A 17,422-nucleotide genomic window follows, 5' to 3' on the forward strand; every position below is an offset into this window, starting at 1 on the left:
AGGAGCCTGGTGGGCTGCAGTCCATGGGGTTGCAAAGAGTTGGACACGACTGAGCAACTTCACTTTCACTTTTCACTTTCATGCATTGGAGAAGGAATGGCAACCCACTCCAGTATTCTTGCCTGCAGAATCCCAGGGACGGGGGAGCCTGGTGGGCTGCCGTCTATGGGGCTGCACAGAGTCGGACACGACTGAAGCGATTTAGCAGCAGCAGCAGCAGCAGAGTTCTCCAAAGCACTACAGGCAGGAGTCTAGGCCCTGGAATATTTGGGCCATGGAAGGCATTCATAATCTAAAATCTATAAACAGTCAGCAAGTGTTAGCTGCACTTCCACGAGGGCAGGGACCACCAGGTTCTCCTTGGTCATGGCTGCTATCCCAGTGACTAGCCCAGGACACAGGCTTCTTCGTGGTTGCAAAATACAACCCCTACTCCTTCCTTTGGTCTACAAGGCCTGTGGGATTCACATTTACCCACCCTTTCAATTTCATCTGGTGTCACTCTCTCCACAGTGACCCCTCTCCCATTCTCCAAAGACCCCAAGCCCTTTCTTCCTTCTAGGCCTTTGCATCTGCTATTTGCTTGGCCTGAATATTCTTAAAAACCCTGAAAAGGACATGAACGCTCCATGATGAGCCCTTCTCAAACTTTGGGTCATAGCTATAATGTCCCTTCTTCCGAGAAGCCCTTCCTGACCACTCTGCTACTGTTCCTGTTACCCTCTCACAGGAGCAGGAAAGCTCCTTGAGTTTATCCATCTTGTTCACTGCTGTACCCTGATTTAGCACAGTGTCTGACATCTAACAGGCACCCTTTATTTAATGAATGAATCACAGAACATTTACATTGCATGTTCATGAATGAACGCTGGAAGCGGGATCAGCTACAGGGCAGAAGACTGTCCCTGTTCAGTTATCTTCCTTGACAAACTTTTCTTACGTGGTCTTGGCTTTGGCAGCTGATAGAATGAGGTCAGTGACCTTTCCACCTACTTTGGCAGCTACTAGCAGTACTGAAATAAATACTGGATGTATGTTCTCTGGATAAAAGGAGCTCATGTATATAGCTTGTTTTTTAGTTTTTTATTTTTTCATGCAAAGATGGACTATCCAGTGGAGGGTTCTTTTTCTTAAGAGTCCAAAACTTTGCCATTGCCAATGGTGGCTAATACCTCCAACAGACACCCAACAAGGTCAAAGGGAAGGAGAGAAATTCAAACCAACTCATACAATTAAAAGGCTAAAGTTTCTAGGCCTGCTCTGACGTGGCCGTCGCTGGCTATGTGTGGCTATTTAAATAAAAATACTTCAGTCCCTCAGGTGCACTTGCTGCATGTGGTTAGTGTACTGGACAGAACAGATATAGAACATTGCCACCATCACAGAAAGTTCTGTTGGACAGTACTGTTCTGGATTATCTGTGGACTAAATAATTCATGCTAGTTCTGTTCTCCATTAGCAAAGATACTGCTAACTCGAAATACTGTCAGAAGCAGTCTGGTCTATTGAAGAGAAAAAAGTCATAAATCCTGACTTTCCTCCTTATTAATTGTGTGACCTCGGCTAAGTAGGAGCTCACTGAGCTTTAGTTCTCCTTCTCTGTAAAATAAAAATAACGTTTACATTTAAAATGTGCAGGGTTTATGTCCCTGGGATGGAGCAGGGGCATTGAGCCTGTTGGGATGGAAGAGACTGTTATAAGCATAAGAACATAAGCAATGGAACCCTAGCATAACATGTGGGACCAGATAAACAACTATACAAATAATGAAACAATGTCCTCCATAGCATAACCACAAATAAACAAACAAAAACAAGATGCAGCAAACAAGGATACTAGTCCTTCCCTCCCATCAGCATTAAAAAGGGCTCTCAATTCACCTAACGCTGCCATCAGGGCGTGCAGGACACTGACGAAAGTTGCAGCTTTCTTATCATAAAATTGGTCCAGGGTGGCCAAGACATCTTGAACCACGTCTGCCACCAAAGGAAGCAGGCTCGCATCCGAGTTCTGCAGCATGACTTCCAGGACCTTCGGGGTGTGGGGGTGCAGAGAGAGATGACGCAAGTTTAAAGAGATCCCGTTCACCAAATAGTCGGAATTCTCATTGATCAGGTGCTTCAGGGAGTCGTAGCCACAAGCCTGGCAGATGTCCGTCATGGTGCCGATGGCCGCCTGACTGATGAGCAGGGTTTGGTCCCCAGCTTTCTCCAGTACTGGATACAGGGCTGACATCAAGAGCAAACGGAAGTCCTTCCCTAGTGCGTGTGCGAAGTGGCCGATCCCTTCCAACTGGATGCATATCTGCCAGATGTTGCTGTTCATGGAGCAGACCGTGGGACTCGGCTTTGAGAATTCAGGGAAAGAGGTAGGTGGGCAGGTGTGTGGACCAGAAGCGAGGGCCTGAAGGCCCGTCCACCTCATCGTCGGCTCCTCTCCCGCTTCTTCAGCTTCCACGCAAGTGACCAAATACCAGTTTTCTTGGCTTGTGTACACTTCCAGTATGGAGGTCACGATCTCCCTCAGCTCCTGCGGGTCGGCTGGAGTGTGTTTTTCATGGAGATTCTCCACCCCCAGCCCAGCAGCTCCCACGACCAGCTCATTGAGGATCATGGCGGCCTGCTTCCGGTACACCATGGACTCGTGGTACAGTTCCATAAAGTGATCCACAAGTAAGTAGAGGTTCCCATAGAAGCCAAGCAGCTGACAAACCTGCCTCAAGAGCAGAAAAACCCTCTCGTCGGTGAAGAAGCGGAAATATCTCCTCTGCATTTGAGCCCAGGGCCTCGCGGCTGGAGCCTCTGGAGAAGCTCTCAGATGTTCGGAGTTCCAGCGCCGCTCTTCAACAATTTTGACGTCAGCCACGTCTAACTCCAGAACTTGGATAAGTGCTTTGGAAAGGCGCTGGAGGTGGGCCACAGAGTTGAGGACGAAGTCCACTTTGGGGCCCAAGAGTTTCAGGTACCCGAGTAACAGGGAGAGAGTGGAGAATCGGCCCTGGTCATCTTGGGAGCTCATCAGGCGGGGAAGGGACGTGGCCAGGGAGTGCAGATTTTCTGACAGGACGTCAGCGAAGGCTCTGCTGCCCACCACCACCTTCTCGTCTGCGAAACGCCTCAGGGCTTTATTGCACTGGGCTTGGACGTCAGGACTCTCATCGTTTATCAGACTCACCAGGGCCTTCAGAAGGGGACCAGCTGACTCGATCAGTGACTGACTGCACTTTAAGAGAAGGGCCTCGACAAAGTCTATCAGCTTCAGCCTGACTTTCCAGTGTGGGTGGACTGAAATGCACTCTGTTATCTTTTTAATAAGGATGGTCAACTTGTCACCAGTATTTTTCACCCAGCTGGCTCCCCTGTGAACCATCAGCTCCGCTACCCTGTGCTCCACGGCAGGCTTCGCCTGGACCTCTGAGACCCTTTCGAGCTGGTCATCGGCCATAATGAAACTCACTGTCTCATAAAAGACCTTGAGGGAAGACACGACGATGCTGTGCCCCTGTTTGAAGTCTCCTGTGATGACTCTGGTCAGGGTAGTGGAGAGTCCAGGTAAAAAGGAGGCAAACAAATCCCCCAGCTGCTTCTGCTGGAGCGCATCCAAGGTGCGGGGATGGTCCGGACAGTCACATTGAAACAGCAGAACCTGCAGACATGTTAAGGCAGCCATTTTAATTTCCTTGGATTTCTCCTGTTCTGCGAGGCCCAACAGCAAAGATACGGCAAATCCTAAGCGAGGCAGAATGGAGGGCTGATAAAAAGTCAGAAGGATGTCCCCATAAGCCGAGTGCATCAACGTGCCGAGGCCCCGGATCACAGCCAGTTTCAGCTCCTCAGACACAGCCGCGGGTTTCCGGGAGCTGGGCGAATACAGGCAGGCAGAGAGCTCCGAGAAGAGCTCCTGGAGGAGCTCTTGTTCCTTGACGCATGTGGAAGAGAGGACGAAGGTGATGCACTCCACCACGCTCTGGATCAAGCGCTCTCTTTTGGGGCCTGGGGTCTTCAGGGTAAATCGCAAAGGGAAGAGGATGTACTGCTGAAGTTCCTGAAGGGCAGAGTCACTCACAGCTTGTAACTGGGCCTGCAGACGCTCCACGTTCTCCACCGTCTGCGTCTTGGTGAGCTGAACGCAGACCGGACGCAAGACACCAAAGGCCTCCTCTGGGGTATCAAACACCGCCATTGTGCAACAGCCTTCCTCTCACTGAGGAAACATCCTGCAGGCTGGAGGGAAGGAGACTTTTCAGTACAGAAGGCCAAGCTCAGAGCAAATACAAAGTGAACTCGCATTCATCACTCAACAGACGTTCAGCAGGGGCCTACGTGCCAGTCACTGCACGAGGTGCTGGGGGAGCTGCTGCTGCTGCTGCTGAGTCGCTTCAGTCATGTCTGACTCTGTGCGACCCCAGAGACGGCAGCCCACCAGGCTCCCCTGTCCCTGGGATTCTCCAGGCAAGAACACTGGAGTGGGTTGCCATTTCCTTCTCCAATGCATGAAAGTGAAAAGTGAAAGTGAAGTTGCTCAGTCGTATCCGACTCTTTGCAACCCCATGGACTGCAGCCCACCAGGCTCCTCCATTCATGGGATTTTCCAGGCAAGAGTACTGGAGTGGGGTGCCATTCTCGGAAAAGAGCCGGTTCCTGGTCTTTGGGAGCCCTCAGTCCAGTGAGGGAAGCAGATATACAGTGACAATATGATCTATGAAGAATTAGGAGAGACCTGTGCTTACTGTCCTACATGAGCCTGGAAGACCTACATATCTTAACACTCAGACAGACAGCCTGGGTTTCACAGGAGGAAAACGCTGAGGCAAGACTCAAGGGAAGAGTGAATAGAAACCTCAGTGGATTTAAGTATATGCAGAGGCCCATGAAACACTACCCAAAATAAGATACAGAATTATTTACAGCACACTGAAAGGCTCCCTCATTCCCTTTTGCAATCAATTCCCACTTCCCCTACCCATAGGTTCCTTACCCAGAGGTAACCGTTACTCTGACTTTTACCAGTATGGACTAATTATGCCTGTTCTTATCATAGACAGGTTCTAAGCAGAGGGTGATTGGATCAACTTTACTCACTGAAAAAGACTCCCTGGCAGCTAGTAATACAGGAGAAGACTCAGAACTGGGTGGAACTGACAGCAACACAAAATGAAAGGGAGCGGCCAGTGAGACGGGAAAACCAGGAGCGCACATGATCACAGAGACCACGGGAGAAGAGAGGCTGGGGCAGGATGGAGAGGTGGATGGCAGGCAGGCAGGGAAAGGAGACAGGTTTATAGGTAATCGAAGGAGCTCAGCAACTTTACACAAGAGAAGCTCTTTTTCTCTACGAGGGGAAATGCAAAGTCATGGGCTGACAGTGAACAAGAAGGAGGGGAAACAGAGGGCTTGAGGAAAGAAATAAAAGTCTCCTATATTCCCTCTGGGGAAAGCAAAGCATGCTGGGAAGACATACAAGTCTGGTCCCAGGGTACTGAGGATTGAGCTGAAGCTGGAGACCATAAATACACGTGGCTGTAAAAGGCAGGCAATGGATGGAGGCTTAGAGATCACCTAGCTTGGTGGTGTCTCTCTCTCTCTCTCACTCTCTCTATTTGCTGGGGGCTTCTGAACAGATGATGACAAGAAAGTGTCTGCTGGCACTTCCCTGGTAGTCCAGTGACTAAGACTCCACGCTCCTAATGCAGGGGACCTGGGATTGACTCCCGGTCAGGGAATTAGATTCCACATGCTGCTAATAAAAATCCTGCATGCCATACTTAAGACCCAAGGCAGCCAAACAAATATTTTTTTTTTTTATATAAAAGTGTCTGTTGCTTCTCCCTGTCCCATTACAGCTGGCAGGCAAGTGATGCCTGGTAGGTGTGGGCAAAACCTGCTCAGCCCAGAGAGAGAGCTGGTCCTGGATTTCTCCTCTGGGGTCAGGAAGGGGCTCTGGGGCAACGATTAGGTTCTCATACCCCGTACAGAGTTTGGTCCCCAGAGTTCCACGAGAGGAAGGGCACTGCTGGTCTGTGAGGTTCCTGGTCTCTGTGACCTCCAAGAAGCCAGGGAAGGGAAGAAGCTCAAATCCTCTCTAATCCAGGCTAGCAAAATGCCAGGTATGGATGCCAGAAAGCTAAGTCAAGGACTACCGACGCTCCAGCAGCACCAGCTCACACACTGATGATCCAGAGGTACTAGTAACTGTAACAACAGAAAGAAAGAAGTTACCCCTTAATGGGACACAGAGGTCAGGAGTAGGAAAGGCAGACAGAGCACCCCTGAGGTGGTGAACCTTAGAGTAACAGAACAACTGAAGGAGATACAAGGTTTCCCTGGTGGCTCAGCAGTAAGCAATCCGCTTGCTAATGTAGAAAACACAGGCTCAATCCCTGGGTTGGGAAGACCCACTGAAGAAGAAAAATGGCAACCGACTCCAGTATTCTTGGCTGGGAAATCCCATGGACAGAGGAGCCTGGTGGGCTACAGTCCATGAGGTCGCAAAGAGTCAGACAGGACTTCACTTCAGTTCAGTTCAGTTCAGTCGCTCAGTTGTGTCTGACTCTTTGCAACCCCATGAATCACAGCACGCCAGGCCTCCCTGTCCATCACCAACTCCACTTAACATGACCCAAACAACAACAAAAGGAAATAGATAAAAATCCAAAAAACAGTAATAAGGAAATTCAATTACAAGACAAAAAGATATCTCTTAGAATTTTAAAAATATGCCTTTCCATACCAAAAAAACTCAACTGATTAAAAAAAATTTTTTAAGACAGTTAATCGCTGTGATCCTATTAGTGGCTAGCAAGATCAAGTAGAGCTATCTTAAAACTGAGCAGAAATACAGAGAGACAGAAAATGTGAGGCTTGGAGGATAGATCTGGGAGAACCCACATATAAATAGCTGGGAATTCTAGAAGGAGAAAAAAGAACAGATGGAGGAGCTAAAACAAATAAGCAACTGAAACACTTCCCTGAGCTGCAAAAGGATTTACCTGGAGATTGAAAAGACTGAAAGATACACATCTAGTCACATTCTGGTAAAATTCCTGTACACTAAAAGATAAAAGGGGGGGGAAATCACATATGCCTTCAGGAAGAAACAACAAATAACTTAGAAAAAGACCAGCTTTGGACTTCTCATTTGCAATAGAAGACAGTGGAATAGCATCTACTGACTGCAAATAAAGGATTGTGGCCCCCAAACCGTACTTACAGTAAAGAGATGCAGCCATCAGGGTCAAAGAGCCACAGACAAGGATTCAGAGAGGGTAGCACTGCATGTCCTACCAAAGGACTCCATTCAAGTAAGTGACTCAAAACAGACTTAAAATGGGAAGATGAATGAAGAAGGAAACACTGCTTAGTAACTTTTTTATCTTTTAGCATGGAAAACTTCCTTCAAATAGAACAGTTTAAATGGAAGCCCAGCATGGAAAACTGATAAAATCAGTGTCTGGTTAAAGCTGGGTGGAAGGCGATGGCCTGGGGTCCTGCATCTCTCTTATTCATCTCAGGAGTTTCGGGAAGATAACTTGGGGGTCCCAGGAACTACGTTCTCAGATTACATGACAAAAACTGTAAGAGTGCTAGTGAAGACACCACAGCCTGTCCGAAACTGAACTCATCTGCTCTTTCTGCTGTATTCCCTTCGTGATTTATGGTCCTCACCTGGGCTAGACACCTTAGACTCTGCATTCTTTCACCTCCCTTTAAAAAAAAAAAAATTATTTTTGGGTCTTCGTTGCTGCCCAAGCTTTTCTAGAGCTGCGGCGAGCAGGGGCCACCCCTCATTGTGGTGGTTGGGCTCTCACTGCAGTGGCTTCTCTTGTGCTAGAGCACAGGCTTCGGTGGTCGCGGCTCACAGGTTTCAGCAGTTGGGGTGGGAGAGCTCAGTAGTTGCAGCTCCCAGGCTCTAGAGCACAGGCTCAGTAGTGGTGGCGCGCAGGCTTAGTTGCTCTGTGGCATGTGGGATTCTTCTGGACCAGGGACTGAACCTGTGTCTCCTGCGTTGGCAGGTGGATTCTTTACCACAGAGCCACCGAGGAAGCCCTCACCTTTCTCTTAATTCCACTCTTCCCTTAAGCTTCATCAGTTCTACGCCTTCAATATCTTTCAAATCTACTGATGCTTATAATCATCTATTTAATATTGGACTGATCAAAATGTTTTTTCTCTGGCAACCCTTGCCTTGTGTGTATGTCCTTCTTGAACCCACATTTCACATTGACATGTAAGTAATTTTTTTAAAACAAAAACCTGGATCACTCTTTTCCATGGTTAAAATTCATCACCTGTTCTTTGTAGCCCGCTTAAAGTACAAACACCTTTGTAGCATGGCGTACGGGGCTCTGCACCATCAGGCCCATGCTCATCAACTTCCTTTCTCGCTGCTTCGCCCCTTGAAGTGGAAACTGCAGCATGTGAGATGACAGAACCCGCAGTTCCCTCAGCAGGTGGTGCTGTCGCAGCGGCCTTTCTCCTTGCGCTGCACACACCGCCACTACAGTATTCAGCGCGCTGAATTATTTTGTTGGTGCCTGTTTTACCTACTTTAGACTAGGCAACCATACACCCAGAGGCCGCAAGAGCATCTGGCATATGACAAAGCGCTCAAAAACACCTGTACAGATTCTCCTTTCAAGTAGCTCCAGTAGAGGATAGCAGGCCAATACACCTGGTGACAACTAGAGAAGCCCAGAGAAATTTTAAAAACCACTTCTTAAATCAAAGTTGGACTGTGAAGAAGGCTGAGCACCAAAGAATTGATGCCTTTGAGCTGTGGTGTTGGAGAAGACTCTTGAGAGTTCCTTGGACTGCAAGGAGATCCAACCAGTCCATTCTGAAGGAGATCAGCCCTGGGATTTCTTTGGAAGGAATGATGCTAAAGCTGAAGCTCCAGTACTTTGGCCACCTCATGCGAAGAGTTGACTCATTGGAAAAGACCCTGATGCTGGGAGGGACTGGGGGCAGGAGGAGAAGGGGATGACAGAGGATGAGATGGCTGGATGGCATCACTGACTCGACGGACATGTGAGTGAACTCCGGGAGTTGGTGATAGACAGGGAGGCCTGGCGTGCTGCGGTTCATGGGGTCGCAAAGAGTCAGACACGACTGAGCGACTGATCTGATCTGAAAGCATCAAATAGTTGTAGAAGCAACAAAGACCAGATGGACTAACTCCAGCGAAGGATGAAAGTCACAGTGAGTCAACAATCAACAGCTGGTTTGTTTGTTTTCCTTTGGTCTATTTGCTGATTTCTGGATGTGGCTCAAGCTTATGATGAGGCCCAGGCTGAGGGCTGTCACTGATGAAAAAGCAACAATGATGCTTTTAATGTGGTCATATAGGATTGGGGTCCTATAAGCAAAACCATAGTCTTCAGGAATCTCAAAATACATGACTTCTGAGAGGAGGCTGCTGCTGGGGGACAAATGGCTGAGAAATGGCTAACAAAATGAAAGAGATTAACCCACAAATTCAAGAAGCTTAGAAAACTCTAAGCTGATAATACAAAGAGAAACACAGAGACACATCATACAGCCAAAAAGCCAGAAATAAAGAGAAAAATCTTAACACAGCAGTAGAAGTGGTAGATATCTTCTCTAAAGAAATGATGAAATCCACAAAACAACAGAATGACATCTCTAAAGCGATGAAAGAAAGTAACTGCTAACCTTGAATTTTACACTCTACAAAAATATCTTTCAAAATTAAAGGTAAATGCAAGTCAATAATGCACAAAAGGTGCATGGATGGTGTAAAAGGAGATAAGGATATTAAGAGACTAGTAGTACCAGCAAGTAGTTAAAAAAAAAATCTGTATTAGCTAACATGTCAAGAATGCATGTTGAAATCTGTAGGGTAAATTCCAAAAGAACTGTAAAAGAATATGTTTCTAACAAGTTCAGAGAGCAGTAAAAATGGGATAATAAATTCATTGTTGTTCAGTCGCTCAGTTGCATCCAACTCTTTGCGACCCCATGGACTGCAGCATGCCAGGCTTCCCTGTCCATTACCATCTCCTGGAGTTTGCTCAAACTCATGTCCATTGAGTCGATGATGCCATCCAACCATCTCATCCTCCGTCACCCCCTTCTCCTCCTCCCCTCAATCTTTCCTAGCATGAGTCTTTTCCAATGAGTCAGCTCTTCGCATCAGCTGGCCAAAGTACTGGAGCTTCAGCATCAGTCCTTCTGATGAATATTCAAAGCTGATTTCCTTTAGGATTTACTGGTTTGATCTCCTTGATGTCCAAGGGACTCTCAAGAGTCTTCTCTAGCACCACAGTTTGAAAGCATCAATTGTAGGGGCTCAGCCTTCTTTATGGTCCAACTCTCACAACCATACATGACCACTGGAAAGACCACAGCCCTGATCCATGGAGCCTTGTTCCATGTTTGGTTCTACAGGGAGGGAACACAGCCTTACCCATTAGCATAAAATTGGATTAAAGGTTTACTGAGCAAGGCCCTGCCCACCAGAGCAAGACCTAGCTTCCCCTACAGGTAGTCCCTCCCATCAGAAGCTTGCACAAGCCTCTTATCCTTATCCATCAGAGGGCAGACAGAATGAAAATCACAATCACAAAAAACTAACCAAAATGATCACAGGGATCACAGCTTTGTATAACTCAATGAAACTATGAATCATGCTGTGCTGGGCCATCCAAGACAGATGGGTTATGGTGGAGAGTTTTGACAGAATGTGGTCCACTGGAGAAGGCAATGACAAACCACTTCAGCATTCTTGCCTTGAGAACCCCATGAATAGCATGAAAAGGGATAATAAATATTTTTTATTAATCCAAAAGAAGGTGAAAAATGAGGAAAAAAAGGAAGCAAAACCAGTGAGTCAAACAGAAGACAAATACTTAATAAGACGGTAGACAGAAGCCCAAAGAAACACTGATTATGTTAATTCTGAATTTCTCTACAGTGGCTCTATTGACATTTTTGAGCTGGATAATTTATTGGTAGAGCACTGGTCTATGCATTGTCAGATGCTGAGCAGCATCTCTGGCTCCATCCCCAACATGCCAGGAGCACTCCCCTAAGAGTACCAACCAAAACATCTCCAGCTAGTGCCAAATGTCCTGTGGAGGGTAAAAATCACTCTGGCTGAGAACCACTGGTACAGAGTCAACACAATCCCAACCAAAACACAGTAGCATTTTTGTAGAAAGTTACAAGATTATTCTAAAATTGATATGGGAATACAAACCCCCTATAATAGCTAAGATAATCTTGAAGTGAAAGTGAAAGTGAAGTCGCTCAGTCGTGTCCAACCTCAGTGACCCCATGGACTGCAGCCTTCCAGGCTCCTCCGTCCATGGGATTTTCCAGGCAAGAGTACTGGAGTGGGGTGCCATTGCCTTCTCCGAATTAAACTGGTAAATTACACTACCTGATTTCAAGATTTACTGCAAAGATATGATAATTAAAGGCAGTGTGTTATTGGCAAAAAGAAAGACAAACAAATTAATGGAGCAAAATACAGTCCAGAAATAACCCCCACACAAAGAGACTTAACCGCCTCAACAGAGACTCCACATATAGGCTCACATATGTGACAAAGGTGACACTGAAATAAACCGGCAAAGGATAGGTCTTGATTGCATCTCACACTAGATTTAAATGTGAAATGTCAAATAATAAATCTTTCTAAAGAAAAAGGAAATCTTTGTAATGTTGGAGTAGCCCAAGATTTCTTAAACAGGACACAGAAAAGAGCTAACCATAGAAAAACATTGATAAATTGGATGATGACCATTAAAAGGGTGAAGACAACCCATAAAGTGAGGAAAGATATCTGATATGTCTGATAACACATCCATATTTATAATAAAGATTTTCTATAAATCATTAAGGAAAAGACAATCCAGCAGAAACATGGAAAAGGACTTGAACAAGCATACCACAATAGAGTATATCCACATGGCCAATAAACATATGAAAAGATATTAACATCATTAGTCGGAGAAGGCAATGGCACCCCACTCCAGTACTCTTGCCTGGAAAATCCCATGGACGGAGGAGCCTGGTAGGCTGCAGTCCATGGGGTCGTGAAGAGTTGGACACGACTGAGTGACTTCACTTTCACTTTTCACTTTCATGCATTGGAGAAGGAAATGGCAACCCACTCCAGTGTTCTTGCCTGGAGAATCCCAGGGATGGGGGGATCTGGTGGGCTTCCATCTATGGGGTTGCACAGAGTTACAGCAGCAGCAACATCATTAGTACGGAAAATGCAATATAAAACCACAACAAAACACCATTACACAACAACTAGAAGGGCTAAACTGAAAAAAGGGGGAGAAAAAAGCAAATACTAGGTGTTGGCAAGGATATGAAGCAACTAGAACTCTCATTCAGTGCTGGTAAGAGTATAAGTGGTACTACTACTTTGGAAAATACTCAGGCAGTTATCTATTATTCTAAAGATAAACATACATACACACTATGATCTAGTAATTACATTCTTTGATAAATATACCCAACAGAAATGCATACAATAGGTGTGTTCTGGAATATCCTATCCAGAATTGCCTCCACATTAAAAACTACTGCACTTCTATAGTCTAATGGATAAATAGCAGTATATTCTCCCAATGGGATCCTGTACAGATGAAGATTTACCACAAGTGGAGATCTTCAAAGAATGGGTTATGGGTTCAGAAATACATAAACCAGCTTTCTGTAAGGAAGAGAGTGTAACAAATGGCTACTCTGGCATGACTATAAAAGGTACTCATATATAACACCTTTATGGGATGGCCATGAAATCACACCTGTGTGACAATATGTCAATTACAGAAGAAACTGTTTAGAGATTTAGAAGCTTAGGTGTCCTAGATTCTACTCCTATAAAATGCAACCCTGATTATTTACAGTAGCACTGCAAAGTCTGATATTTATATAACTTATAGCAAGGGGCATTCTGCCCAGAAAGTGATACTGGGATGAGGCACTCAGAACAAGCTGATTCTCTGGGTGAGCAGAGAAGACAACCCAGAGTTCAACTGTGGCAGAGAATGACTGAATAAACCAGTTCTCGACTCTAATCTTTTCCAAGTGCAGTGGAGCCCTACTGGGTTGTGGAAAGCAGTCCCTGGGGAGGTGCTAGAACAGAACTGCAATCAGTGTTTGCGTGAACCCATTTCCCTGGCAACCTCTCCGCCTCCTCCCCGTCTCTTTCTGCTTTGTCACAGGCACGGGCGATATAAGACCTCTGTGCCATGGTGTACAGGTGTGGAAGACAAATGGGACACTCTGTATAGGATAAGGTGCTATACTTTTGTTGTTGTTGTTTAGTCGCTAAGTTGTGTCCCACTCTCTTACGACCCCATGGACTGTAGCCCACCAGGCTCCTCTGTCCATAGGATTTCCCAGGCAAGAATACAGGAGTGGGTTGCCATTTGCTTCTCCAGGGCATCTTCCAGACCGAAGGATCCAATCCAAGTCTCTTGCCTTGGCAGGTAGATTCTTTACCACTGAGTTACCAGAGAACCCCCTCCTCCCAACCCTCTTACCCTCCTTTATTTTTATTCAAAGCACTTACAACTTTTGGGCTCATTTTACACACGACTATGTTTATCTTCCTGTGCAGAAGATAAGCTTCCGAGGACAAAGATTCAGTCTGTTTGCACTATTCTGAATAGTGCTTCAGACAAAGGCTCTCAAAAATTACTGGCTGAAAGAATAAATGAACCCCTGGCTTGAGAGTGAAGAATCTGTGACAAGATAACCTCAATTTGATTCCCAGTTCCGTTGTTTCTTGTGTCCAAGTGACACTGAACAGATTACTCATCCATGTTTAATGTTTTCTCATATATCAAATAGTGATACGCATACCCCATAGGACTGTTGTTAACGATTAAATAAAAGAATGTATGTAAGATACTTAATACATAGTAACTTGGTGTAAAAGTGCTCACTATATGCCACTGTTACTTAATACAGAAAGATGGCCTAGATCTGGGGCTTCCCTAGAAGCTCAGCTGGTAAAGAATCCGCCTGCAATGCAGGAGACCCTGATTTGATTCCTGGGTTGGGAAGATCTGCTGGAGAAGGGACAGGCTACCCACTCCAGAATTCTTGGGCTTTCCTGGTGGCTCAGCTGATAAAGAATCCTCCTGCAATGCGGGAGACCTGGGTTCGATCCCTGGGTTGGGAAGATCTCATGGAGAAGGGAACGGCTACCCACTCCAGTATTCTGGCCTGGAGAATTCCATGGACTATATAGTCTATGGGGTCGAAAAGAGTCGGACACGACTGAGCAACTGGACTCAAAGGCCCTAGGTTATAATTATGACTGGATATTGACTGTAATTTTAGGCTTTTCACCTCTTTGATCTTAATTCACTCAATCAGCTACGAATAAGGTGTTAGGGTAAAAAATATAGGTAGAGTCCCTTCCCTGTAATCTTAGATATGTGATCTTAGGTAGGTCACCTAAACTTTCTCAGCCTCAGTTTCTACATTTGCCAAATGGGAATACTTAATACCATCTCATAGCTTTGTTGCGACGATTAAATGAGTCACTGTGTGAAAACAGTGTCTAGCTCACAGCAGCAGCTCATTATGTTGGCTATGATTATCACGATTCCAGTCTGGAGAAGTAAAAGCAGCTAAGCAAAAAACAGGGCAGTAAGAGCAAAAACAGGCATCGACTATAATAGAACAGGGTCTCCGAAGTGGAATCTGCTTCAACTGGTCGGTTCCACTGTGATCGGGACATTTTAAAATTCTGTTATGTCTACAATAACCTAACTCCCTACCACCAACCCTATTATCAGTTAAAAGGACAAATTTCTCTGCTGATTTGATAACTGAAATTTATAACTTTTTTGAAATAGGAAAAGGGTACAGAGTATTTCTGTTTTTGAAAACAGAGTGTCAAATAGTGTTTCTTAAAGGAGGTTAACGAACCCACTGACTTCCTTATCCACCCACAAAGTTAACATATGGTACTTAAATTTGAGCCACAGTCAAATGGACCCCCCCACCCCACCCCAGAGGGCAGCCTTTAATTCCCCGAAGAGCAGGAAGATCCCCTGGAATAGGAAACGGCAAACCCACTCCAGTATTCTTGCTTGGAAGATCCCATGGATAGAGGAGCCTGGCACGGCAGTCCATGGGGTTGCAAAGAGTCAAATACTAGTGAGCACGCACGCAGGTGCGCACAAAAACTAAGAGCACAAAGGTGTGTTTTACAGCGGTGCTGTCACAAACTCAACATCGGAACTGGCCACTAAGGGTGGTTCTGGAGGTGGAGTGGGAACCCACCACGTGGGGAGGGGGGCGTCACCTCTGGAGAAAGAAGAGCAAAAGCCAAGGTGTGGAGGCAGAAAAAGTGCACGTGCGTGGCTTGGCAGAACCAAAAAAAAGCTTTTTGTGGTGGTAGGTCAGAAAGCAGGAGGAAGAGTGTGGCTGCGGCCTGCCAGGTGAGGGAGAAAGGCCCCGTTCCATTCCCAGGTTATGATCTCTCAGCCTCATCGTCTCCCTGGGATTCCCCTCTAAGGGCTCGCGGTTGTTGGGCTCCCTCCTGCTCGCGCCACTCTTCCCTTACCTCGTCTTCCAGCCTTTCCCTCACTCTCCCGCCTCCTCCGCCGCGCCGGAAGTGACGCATAATTCGCGCACCGCCCAGCGCCAGAAAGGTTCTGCGGGAGCGGGAGAAAGGGTTCCGATGAGACTCACTGCGTCGGCGTGCGGGCGCGAGCGGTCAAAGCGCCTTCCGGAGGCCGTCGAATTGCGCTTTTTTCCCGGTCTGCCGCTCTCGGAGTACTCAAGAGCGAGATTCAAAGAGGCCTTCAACACTAGGGTGTTTTCTACACTCTGACTCCCGCCCCACGGTGTCCCACCACTTCTGCGTTTGCCCTTTGACCCTGCGCTCGCGGCGGGGTGAGAGGTCGGTGGCCATCTTGTGGCGGCGGTGCGGGTGGCTGTTACTGCAGAGACCCATCCCCTCCCCCGCCGGGCCCCCCGGCCGTCTGTCAGTCCGTAAAGAGTCCCGCAGGCGGGTGGAGTGAGGCCCCGGCCTCGTGCCGTCACTCTTCCCGCCGCACTGGGCGGCCTAGGCCGCTCCCTGTCGGGCCTCACCGCCGCCACCATGTCCTCCTTCTCCGAGTCGGCGCTGGAGAAGAAGCTCTCGGAGCTGAGCAACTCTCAGCAGAGCGTGCAGACCCTCTCCCTGTGGCTCATCCACCACCGCAAGCACGCGGGCCCCATCGTCTCGGTGTGGCATCGCGAGCTCCGCAAAGGTAAACATCCCCTCCGTCCCCCTCCGGTCCTACCCCGGGTAGCCCTCGTCCGCACCCATTCCCGCGGCTCCTGTAGCTGCTTTGCTGAGCCTTGGCTTTCCAGGCCCGGGCCTGTGATCCATTGCGCTTGCTGAGGTTGGAAACAGTGTTATCATCATTTCTCGGAGAAGGAAACCGAGGCCTCGAAAGGTTTAAGGTGCTTGTCTTAAGTTCCACCGACCGGGGCTCAGGATTCTCAGTTCATCCAGTCGTTTCCCCCCTCCGGCTTTTTCTGACACTTGTGGCTATTATTCTCTCGGCCCCGTTGAGCGCCAGGTGGAGGGTCCAAGCCCTGGCCTGTTGTGTGCCAGGCTAGGGATTTGAAGTAAGATTGCCCAGATCGAGCCCTGGCTCAGCCACTTTTACTAGCTGAGTGATACCGGGCAAGTTTCTTCTAAGCCTCTGTTTTCTCATCTGTCAAACGCAAATGAGGACAGTTGGCCCTTACAGAGGCTTTATTCTGTGCCAGTTAGTGTGCTAGGACCTTTCGTACATCCTTGCACTCAATGCTCAGCACTGTCCTGGGGAGTGGATATAGTCACTGCCATTACAGAGAAGTTAAGAGGCCACTCCACCTACACCTAGCCTCTCAGGCTCCTCTTCTCATGCAGCTCTCCTTGGTTCTAGATCCTGCTCAGGATCTGGCCGCCATTGATTGAGCTGAGCCTGTCATGTGCCAGGCACTGGGTTGGGTGCTTGAAAGCCTGTTGGCCCCAGAGGCCAACTGCCTCAAATCTACGCCCGACTTTGTCATTTACTGAGCCCCGGCAGCTTAACTTCTCTGTTTCTCGGTTTCCTGATCTGTAAAATGAAGATGATGATAAGTGATACTCACGGTGCGTTTGTTCTGTGCCAAGTGCAGTACTGATCTCTTTACACACATGTCATTTTTTAAAATTCCCAGAGTTCTATAAAGTAGGAACTTGGCAGGTGAGAAAAAAGGAGGCTCAAAGGGTGTGTGGTGAAAAGTGGTCAGCCTAATCCACGTGGACGTCTAGCATGGTGTCAGGCACAGTGTGGGCATTGGATGGATACCGTGAGGGGGGATACTGGTGACTCCATGTGCGACACGGTCTTTGCCACAGTTGCTTTCAGGTGAGGAAAGATGGGCACCTACATAGCTGTCT

General features: G+C 47.3%; 2 protein-coding genes across 7 annotated transcripts in view; one reads left to right on the plus strand and one right to left on the minus strand.

The window, feature by feature from the left end:
• TTI1 (TELO2 interacting protein 1) overlaps positions 1 to 15,667 on the minus strand; it is a 41,841-nt gene extending 26,174 nt beyond the window's left edge. For 3 of the 5 annotated variants that reach the window (XM_055545013.1, XM_055545014.1, XM_055545016.1), the window contains exons 1-2: positions 15,566 to 15,667; positions 1,882 to 4,224 (exon numbers count right to left, since the gene is read on the minus strand). In XM_055545013.1, coding sequence (XP_055400988.1) covers positions 1,882 to 4,183 — 2,302 coding nt within the window. In that variant the 5' untranslated portion in view covers positions 4,184 to 4,224; positions 15,566 to 15,667. Of the gene's footprint in view, positions 1 to 1,881; positions 4,225 to 5,966; positions 6,193 to 15,565 lie in introns of all 5 variants that reach the window. The other 2 variants (XM_055545012.1, XM_055545011.1) reach the window with 2 other exon arrangements.
• A 6-nt stretch (positions 15,668 to 15,673) lies between these two features.
• Positions 15,674 to 17,422, plus strand: part of RPRD1B (regulation of nuclear pre-mRNA domain containing 1B) — a 77,595-nt gene continuing 75,846 nt past the window's right edge. Inside the window, exon 1 of one of the 2 annotated variants that reach the window (XM_055545018.1) lies at positions 15,674 to 16,256. In XM_055545018.1, the coding sequence (XP_055400993.1) occupies positions 16,106 to 16,256 (151 nt within the window). In that variant the 5' untranslated portion in view covers positions 15,674 to 16,105. The remainder of the gene's footprint in view (positions 16,257 to 17,422) is intronic. The other variant, XM_055545017.1, reaches the window with a different exon arrangement.

This window comes from Bubalus kerabau, chromosome 13 (genome assembly GCF_029407905.1).
Source record: "Bubalus kerabau isolate K-KA32 ecotype Philippines breed swamp buffalo chromosome 13, PCC_UOA_SB_1v2, whole genome shotgun sequence".
Lineage (NCBI taxonomy): Eukaryota > Metazoa > Chordata > Mammalia > Artiodactyla > Bovidae > Bubalus > Bubalus kerabau.